Below are 9,547 nucleotides of genomic sequence, written 5' to 3'. Positions count from 1 at the left end.
AAGAATGACAGCTACCATATGAAGACCACTTTCTATACACCAGGTGCCTTACATTCATGCCATTCTCACAACAGCCATGTGAGAAATTTTTGTCAACCCAGTGATAAGGGTGAGAAGGTGGAGGGAAGATGGCTGGTCCAAGGTCACGCAGCCAGGAAGTGATGGAGCTGGTACTGGAATGCAGTCTGTGTGACACAGGCTGCTCCACGGAGGATCTGGGAACTCTCAGGACCATGCTACAAGGTGGGGTCCATACACTCCAATGCGGGGAGGGCTCCCAGAGCAAAGGCCTCCATGTGGGGGGCATTTATTAACAATAGAAACTCGAATTAGGGGAACGCCCCCAGCAGGGTGGGCCCGTAGTGCCCAGGGGTACCAGGCAGAAGCCTATGTAAACACTCCTGAGACCTAAAGCCAAACCCCTACTGCTGTTGGCTGGGCAGGCCAGGCCGGGCTAAAAATAGAAAGCTTCTCAGGTCCAGCTCTCTGTGCCCCAGCCTCCTCCTCTCCCCCTCCCTCCTTCCCCACAGGGCAGGAGCCAGGCTTCTAGAAGGAACAGAGACTTCAAGACTTTCGTTTCAGATCAAAGAGGATCGTTAGCTTGATACTCAATGGGCATGTTCCAAGTTCTACAGGGGCCGTAACTGGGGGGAGCTCCTGACTCCAACACCCCACCCAACTCCCTCCTAGGGAGAGAGAGCTGTCAACCTCCAAAACCAACCCAGGGAACGAGTGAGGTCGAGGCCAAAACTTGGACAATTTCTGCACATCTTGCAATTCAATCTGGAGCCCCTTTGCTGTCTTTCCTTTTCCTGAACCTACTCTCAATGTCGACAGCACTGTGCGATTTCTGTATTTGCCAGGGGCTTCTCGTGGGAGGTCGGCTCCAGCCCTCTCGAGAACCCTCCGGAGACCGTGGGGATGAGGCAGCGCTCAGCCAGAGAAGCCCTGGAGCCCAGGACCAGCGCTTCAAGTTCACCGGGCGGGAGGCAGGGGCGCAGGGAGGGAGGCTCTGGACCGGCCGCCCCTGCTGACTATGGCCCCGGTGCAGGTCAAGGCTTGGGCCCGGGGATTTCCTTTCAAAGGTGACTTAGAGCCGCTTCATTAGGGTAGCGCCCTCCCAGGCGGGCCCTAATGGCGTGTTTGGCAGAGTCAGCGAAACGCAGCGCCCTGCGGCTCCAGCGGCGGGGGAGCGCCCTCTCCCGCGCCCTCGCCCTCTCCCGTGTGGGGCAGCTGCGCGCACGGGGCCATTTGCAGCGCAAGCAGCCTAGCGTGCGGCCGCGGCGCCCAGGTCGGAAAGGAGGCGGCATCATGGAGCTGAAGAAGGACATCAGCGCCGTATCTATCGACATGCTGCTGATCGTGCACTCGGAGAAGCGGCGCGCCGCACAGGGTACGCTCTCAGACCAGCAGGCGAACCCGAGCTCGCTGCTGCAGCGCCGAGGAGGTAACGCGCGCCCGACCCGGGTCCCCGGGTCCCCCGGCACCTTGGCCTCCTTGCCACAAGGGCCTGCCCGCCGGGGGGCGCCCATTGCTCCCCCGAACGAGGTCAGCGAACCCGACCCTCTCCCCCATGGCTGCCGTCGCTTCCCCGCAGTGGCACCGGCGTCCCGTGGCAACGCGCAGTCCCGTGGCAACGCGCAGCCCCGTGATTGCCCCAGTTTCACTCCCTGTGCAGGCCTGTGGGTGCTTCCGTCACCCCTGGGAGTCTTTTTCCTCCCAGCCACTCCCTGACGGGTGTAGAGCAAGATTGGAAGATACCCTGGAGGAAGGCGGCCAGAGCCTCAGGGCTGACTCATGGGTAACAGAGGCCTGCTCCCCCACACAGCACACTGCAGGGCACAGGGGACGCTGGGAAACCTTTGTGCTGAGCCAGACTTTTAGATGGGGAGCTCCCTGTGTGGCCTTGCACAATTTACAGCCTCAGTTTCTCCTTTCTTGAGACTTTCTCCCAGCCTCCTATAGATGGAAGGCATGAAAGGCGTAAAAGGAACGCAGGTTTGGATAGGGTAAGATTTGAAACCTGCTGTCTCCACTTGAACTTATCCATCAATTTTACTTGTCCTACACACTTTCTGGGTAAATTTGTAAGTTGTAGATTGGTAAAATAAAGTGACTGTTTATACAGTGATTGTGGAAAGCAGGATCCGGGCCTCTCTGTTCTCCAGACGACAGAACACAATGTGAATGGAGTACAGATGGATGATAATGGAGGTTAAATAAGCCCCTGAAAAGCCAGAGAACCTCAGGGTCCTAGATGGCAAGCTGTCTCCGAGGCTGGTGTGAGGATGCACTAGGCGGACTGCGGGCCAGTTCTTTAGGAGTTAGGCCTGACAGCCCATGCAGGAGAATGACTTCTGCCTCTCTCCTCCCCTCCAGCTCTGGAGCTCCTTGGAATTCCTGCTGCTGCTCTGCCCTTGGTTCTTCTGTCCCCAGAGCCTCTGTGCTCGTTGAACATCCACCTTCCACCTGCCTTGCTAAAGTAATGCTGCTGTGGATGGCCTTGCCACTACCAGCCACATAGGCTGGAGCTGCCTCCAGAGCCCTGGGAACCTCTTGGGAAGGCAGGCAGGGGAAAGAAACAGAATCTAGAGGGCTGAGTATGTTGACAGGCGCTCTAGTCTCAGGGCTGATTCCTGACTGAAGCAGGAGTTGTTTGGATTCGTTGGCTCTTTAGTTATCAGACCTACTCTTGGGAGAAGGGGAAATGGCCTGCCCAGGGTATTTGTAGTTAGAAAGTCAACAGAGGGCATCAACTTCTTGATAGAAAGGAGACTGCTCTGAATACATGTACCACAGTCCAGAATGCCTTCTCCAGTGTGTGGCGAGGCCTAGTTCCAGGTCAGCCCATGAGTCCCCTACTCCCAATCCTCTCCGATCACATCACTTCTAAAGGCTCTGACACTAGAAAGGGCAAAGAATGCAGAGAAGCCCAGGAAACACCAGGCATCAGGACTGCCCTGAGAGGTGCCCAACACCTAGCACAAACTCGCCATGGCTCCAGACTAATGTATGCACACTAGTGACTATGACAGAGAAAAAAAGACCCCTAATGGCTGGGCCCTTTCTGCTGAACTTTTTCTCCAAATATTTTTCTGATGGCCGTTTCTCACCAATGCTATGAATGACAGTGTAGAGATCTGTGTCACTTATTCACAACCAGAGCAGACAAGAGGGAAAGTGCATGGCTTTTGATGCCTGGTGGGCAGCGATGATATTCAGGAGACCCCAGGCAAAGCCAGCCTGCAGACCCTTTCCTCGAAAAACAGCCTAAAGGAGGAAAATGCCCAATAAGACCAGCTTGTTCCGAAGCCTCCCATGGGTGCAAAGATCTAAAACAAACTCTTGCTCACTTCCAGGTATCTCCTCCTTTCTCCTCCGCACTCCAGATCCTCCACTGGAGAGTGGATCTTCCTTGGCTATGTAAAAGAGGGCCTAGGCTCCATGTCAGAAAAGATCAAAGCTCAATTATTGCTGCAATGCAGAAGATGGAGTAATCCATAACGAGTGGCCCTTCTGCTGGAAGGGCCTTCTGCTGGAAGCGGCCCTTCTGCTGGAAGAAAAGAGTCAGGGGGACAAGAAGGCAAGGAGAGTGTGGACAGGCTAGGTCACTAGGAATTTGGGCTGCAAAGCCAGCAGATGTTCTCTCCCATTTCTGTAAGGCCCTAGCCGCCTCCCAGTCATTTCCCTAGAACAGTGCTTCTCCAAAACGTGCCTGAAAGCCCTCAACTCCTATCAGAAAGTAGAGTGCATATACTCCTGCAGCAGTAGAGGATATAGCCTATAGCTGCCTGGGGCAAGACCCAATGAGCTTTGAAGTCTTAGGTCTTATCCCAAAAGTCTATGTGGTTTGTGTATTCTACTCCATAGGTGTGTCATGAGGGTTCCAAGTGGTAAGTCACTGGCACTGGCTACGGGGGACTCTGCAGAAAGGAAGGGTGTTAAGAACAGAGTGGCAGCCCCTGAGTGGTTGAGAGGGCTGGAGAATAAGACTCAAGGCTGAGCTTCCAGGAACAGTGCCATAAGCAGCACCACAGAGCTGGTCTAGTGAGGAAACCTCCTCGGCCACCAAGGAGCACTGAATACTCCTTCCGCGCCAGGATCTCAATTTTATTGCAGCAGCTCCCGCTGCCAGAACGTATCCCCATGCTGTGCCAGGAACTCGACCTTGTGGCTACCACTTGCAGCCGCAGCCAGAGTGAGAGCTTTCCTTCCCTTCCCTGTTGCATCACCAGGTCCCAAGGCAGAGTGAAACACAGGTACATCAGATTGGCCATGGCTAGGCCATACGTGTTTACCCTCTAGCTGCAAGGGAGGCCAAGAGAACTGGCAACTGTCATTTTCCATTCCCATTGGGATTGACGGTCTTAGCCCACTCCCCCCACTCTATATCAAGACTCTAAAAGTGGGTGATTCACCACATACAGAAATAGGCAGGCAATGTGGATAGCAAATGACTTCTAAAATAATGCTTTCATATGTATGCAGTGGAGAGGTGGAAGTGGAAAATGGGCATCTGTACTACAAAAATTCTCCCTGAATGACCCTGATAACCAACCCCGCTGCCCTTGAAAACTGTTTTAACAGTTTTTAAATGTTTTGAATTTTGAGAGTTGCATTCATTCCCTCAAGGGCATCTTATTCATGGGCAGCCTGTCTCAGATTCCAAGAGAGCCAAGATCTACCTGCTCTACCATAACCTAGATAAGTCTGCAACTGGTACATCACTCTTTTTCCCTGAGTCTCCCACCTCAGAGAAACTTGTTATTTTGCAGGATTCCAAGGTGTTGGAAATGGAGTCCGAAGATGGCAGAAATTAGAAGGAAATGACTTTCACGGTAAATTCTCTTTTTCCTTTCAACCTATAGGATTTAATACATTGAATAATAACTGGAAGAATTGGGTTCCACTCATTTGAAGACTAGCCCTAGACATCTAACCACTGAACGGAAAGTGGCTGCTCCTGACCCAGCCAGGCCTCTAGGGCCACTGTGACTGTGGGAAGTGTTCCCTGGAGCCAGGTCCCCTGCTCTCCTGGAGGCTGTGGCTGAAGAGCAGTGCCAGGAACTTGAGCACCCATTTGTTTGCTGGCTGAGCTGTAGGAGAGGACTTAAAATCCCTTGGGATGGTGAGGTTTGAGTGTGCTCCTATGAGAGGCAGCCATCTATCTTTTGAAAATGTTTCCCAACAGAGAGGATAGTGGTCTGCCTTGGGACAGTATGACTTGAAGCCTGAGAAGATGCCACTCAAGGGTTCTATAGCTCCCTGCTGGCCTGGGACCCAAAATACAATAAGAAGTCAGCTTCCAACGCCTCTTTTCTCCAGTGCCAGGCATCTGCCACCCCAGGCCCAGGATCTCTCTGGTAACACTAAGGGGCCAACTATAATGGGCTTTATTCTATTCCCTTTAGGGCTCATTAGCCCAGCCTCCAGGGACAAACATCAGGGACACTGCACAGTGGGCACGTGAGGGTTCTAATAGAGACCAAACCTCTACTCCCAGAGCCCCAGTAGAGAACTCCATCAGCCCGCAGCTATGTGAGCCCTAGGATCAGATGACTGGCTTATCAAATGCCAGTGTAAAGGAACCACCCTCCATGACACAAATGGGGAAATAGGATTGCAGATGAATAGGACTAAACTGCTATGTTCTACCATCCTTCTGACAATAATGAAAGGGAAAGATGAAGTTCTAAAAGTGAATTCATTCACTCATTCTGTTCACAAATGCCTATAGTGCTTACTTTGTGCCAGGCATGATTCTAAATATTGGAAATGAAACAGGGAAAAAGACAGCCAAGAACACTGCCCTCAGGGGAGCTACGTTAAAATGATTGGAATTATAATGCACTGCAGGGGAGTCTCAACACCCTGGAGTTGAAGAGTCTTCCTGTGTCCCCTGCCTTTGGTAAGAGTCCTCAAGACACACTCCCCATCCCCACCCCACCACTGCCAGGGAGCCACCCTGACAGGCATGCATGGGTGCAATGGCTTCCCTATAATCTTGCTACAGGGGCCATCAGCTGGTAGACATGCCAGCTTTAGCTCTACTGAAGTAGATGCCAAAGCTAACAAAACTCTGCTATGGGTTATTGAGAATTTTAATAAGAATCAGACCCCCAGAGACCTGTTAGCCACAGAAATGGCCATGCAGGGTATGGAAGGTATGCATGCTAGGCCCATGTGTGAGCGGGTGAGTGGGCAAGCAAGCCACAGGTGGAAACAAAGAAGCACAGCATCCTTGTTGGTTGCAGCTGTCTCATACCTTGCTTGAGTTGTCTGACACTCATCTTAGGGCTTCTCAGGCATGTTATTACATCAGGAGAGGATTGAAATACACTGAATTCATTCTATTTTTACCATCTTCCGGGTTTCTGATTTGGGAGAAGTTTAGTGGAAAAATATCACAAAACACAAAGTGACACATTGACTATTACAAGACCATTACAAGACTCTTGTAAAAGACATGAAGTGGGTCTTAGCACTATGTGTCAGCTGATAGAAGATGATTAAAATAGTTCTTGCAAAACCACCACGAGAACTGGGAGTTTCAGGTAAATGCAGGGCTGGAGAGAGGCTCTACAGAGGCCCTGAGCCCAGAAAAAATGACGCTTCTACCACTCCATCAACATGTGTAAAGCAAAATTTCATTTATTTTTCAAACGGTACGTTTGCATGCATGCAGAAATTAAAATTAGTTTCTTTCTGTGTTTTCTGATGTCGAGATTCTGAGTCCAGGTATTGAAGCTGACCTTTTCTCATACCTGCCTTACTGGTGCCCAAGGCACCCAGCCCTGGTAACCAGCAGGCCGCCCAGCCCTGGTAACTGGATGGCTTCCATCTTAGAAGGAAGTGGCTGATGGCATGTGCTGGTGGAGTGCACACAGACGCTGCTGAGCATGGGGTGGATCCAGAAGGGCACATTTTCCCCCTCTTGCTACCCCGTGCACTGCTTGGGCTGGAACATTGGCAGGGTGTTGAGACTAGAGAGCTCCAAACTTTTTGAAGCAGCAGGTGTTTGGGCCCAGCCGCCTCCTCACCCTCCTACCCCACCCCAATAGCTTGCCCAGCAACGGGCTTCCCCTGCTGTGATTGGCTACTTTCCTTGGTCCTGGACAAAGTCTGCCTAGTAGCACAGGGACAGACGCCCCACAGCTAAAGGGAAACCAATTGTGCAGCCTTGACTATAAATACCCGACAGCAGCTATGCCAGCCAATCACCCTCCTTGAGGATTCCCTTCCCGGATCTTGTTTCCTCCCTCAGCCAGCCGAGGCACTGCCAGCTGTGCCTGCAGAAGGCGGTCCTGGCCTCCCTGTCCTCGCCTGGTCTGGGGCTCCAGCCCCGCATGCCACATCACCCTGTATTGGAATACACAGTGGACCTACCCCTTGGCTGACTAGTGTGGGGCTCAGGGACCTAGCTGGGCCTGTTCATAGGAGAAGGCTGGAGGAGGCAGGCTTTCCAGGGCAGGACTCTGTCAGGTGGATCACAAATCCAGCCTGGCTCAGTACCTCACCCCCAGCCTTGATTGGCTTCTGCATGGGCCCAGGCATGGGAACCACTGAGCGGCTGATCTGCACAAGAAGAATCATCTAAATGCACCTGTTCAGGCCAATGCCCTAGAGGCATACTTGTTTCCAGACTGAGGCACTGGTCCCATTGGTCACTTCCAGTGACAAGCCCACTGCAAGCCAGCAGGAAGCTATAGAGAGAAGATGGCAGGCCAGAGTGGTAGTGGTGGGGGAACCTCCAGCTGCCACCATCCTCCCCTTGCCCAGCCTTCCCCCCACCCCTCTGAAGCAGAGGTTCAAGGGCAGCTTCAGTAAGAGCAGGCCATAGCAGCAGCTGTAAAGAAGGGAGGAAAGGTCATGCTTCCCCTAGGAGGGCAAGTAAGCCTGTGAGTTCCCGCTTCTTGGCCTATGGCAGGAACTAGGCATCACTCCGTGGCAGCCTGACCCCACTAGGCTCTGAGGACAACTCTGTGTCCCAGGGACAGAAATATCCCTGCGTGTGGAGAGAATGTGTGTAGAGTGCATGCCCTGCAAATGTTTGTGAAACAGAACCAAACTACACATCATCCCATCTCCTAGGCTGGGGTAGGAGGCAGGCTGGCCCCCTGTTCTTCTCATCAAGAAGCAGGAGGCTCGGCCGGGCGCGGTGGCTCACGCCTACAATCCCAGCACTTTGGGAGGCCAAGGCGGGTGAATCACAAGGTCAGGAGATCGAGACCATCCTGGCTAACATGGTGAAAGCCCGTCTCTACTAAAAATACAAAAAATTAGCCGGGCGTGGTGGCGGGCACCTGTAGTCCCAGCTGCTCCGGAGGTGGAGGCAGGAGAATGGCATGAACCCAGGAGGCGGAGCTTGCAGTGAGCAGAGATCGCGCCACTGCACTCCACCCTGGGTGACAGAGCGAGACTCCGTCTCAAAAAAAAACAAAGAAGCAGGAGACTCAACTGGGAGTCAGAAGACCTGAGGTTCAAGTCCCAGGTCAAAACCTCCCAGCCTGCTCCACAGAAATGTGTGAAGATCAGTGAGGCATCTGTGTATGCAGTGCTTTTGAATCTGTGCCTGGTGACACCAAAGTTGGGAGTTATGGCTACAAAGACCATGGAAGACTGGTAGCCTGTTCCAGAAGAAACCAAGCCTGTGCTGGCACCTGCTAAGAGGCACAAGGGGTGTGTGCACAGGGGCTTCCAGGCATTTGTCTCCATGCACAGTGTCGTGCTGGTTTGCACATGTGCACACTGTGAGGGTGTGCGCACATTTAGGCCTGGGGATGTGCTTGGCCCCCGCCAGCCCACCTTTCCCGCAAACACGTACAGCTCTTTGCTCTGCCTGGGGAAAATTCCCCAGTGGTCACTGCAGGCCTCTCTGTCTTCCTTAAATAGAAAACTTGGTGGAGAAGCAGCACCCTCAGCAGCCCCAGGTCATCACTTCCTACAACAGCCAAGGTAAGTGATTCGCCGCTAGCCATGACCTCCCCTGCAGAGGTGTGCCCAGACCTGATGCTCTGGCCAGCGACAGCCCAGGATGTGGAGCTCAGACTATAGGGAGCAGGGTCCTCTCTGCTCCCATGGGTGTTGGAAAACCCTTTTCCTCTCCCTGCGTCTCATGGGAAGCAGCAAGAGGCTGCACAGTCTCAGTCTTCCCCTCACCATGAGATCAAGAAATAAAGCCCATGGGCCTCAGAGCGCGCTGCTGTCATCATCATCACTATTACTGTCGTCACTATTCAACATTCAACATTTGTTGAATGCTAACCATGTGCCAGACACCCTGCCAAGCCACTTATGCACTTATTCTCTTGTAAATTAAGCTTCACAGCAATCCTGTTTGACAGGTACTCCTCTTTACCATCCTCAAATTACAGATGAGTAAACTGAGGCTTGGAAAGGCTGTCATGTGTTCAAAATCACATGGCCAGCAAGAGTCAGAGCTGGGCAGTCTGAGCCCCAGCAAGGCCTCAGCTGTTAACCTTCACACATCTCTGCTTCCTCATCTCCCCTGGAAACCAGCCTCCCTCCCTCTGGCTCATGGCATCCA

The 9,547-nt window shown here is 52.8% G+C and overlaps 1 protein-coding gene across 2 annotated transcripts in view; it reads left to right on the top strand.

Annotated features, from left to right (window-relative positions):
• The first annotated feature begins 1,170 nt into the window (after positions 1-1,170).
• KY (kyphoscoliosis peptidase) overlaps positions 1,171-9,547 on the top strand; it is a 51,167-nt gene continuing 42,790 nt past the window's right edge. Inside the window, exons 1-3 of one of the 2 annotated variants that reach the window (XM_004037683.4) lie at positions 1,190-1,447; positions 4,776-4,838; positions 8,893-8,955. In XM_004037683.4, coding sequence (XP_004037731.4) covers positions 1,312-1,447; positions 4,776-4,838; positions 8,893-8,955 — 262 coding nt within the window. In that variant the 5' untranslated portion in view covers positions 1,190-1,311. Of the gene's footprint in view, positions 1,448-4,775; positions 4,839-8,892; positions 8,956-9,547 lie in introns of both variants that reach the window. The other variant, XM_019023964.4, reaches the window with a different exon arrangement.

The sequence above is a fragment of the Gorilla gorilla genome, chromosome 2 (assembly GCF_029281585.2).
Source record: "Gorilla gorilla gorilla isolate KB3781 chromosome 2, NHGRI_mGorGor1-v2.1_pri, whole genome shotgun sequence".
NCBI classification, from domain to species: domain Eukaryota; kingdom Metazoa; phylum Chordata; class Mammalia; order Primates; family Hominidae; genus Gorilla; species Gorilla gorilla.
Note: the sequence above shows the minus strand (reverse complement) of the source record. Positions and strands in the feature narration are given on the sequence as shown.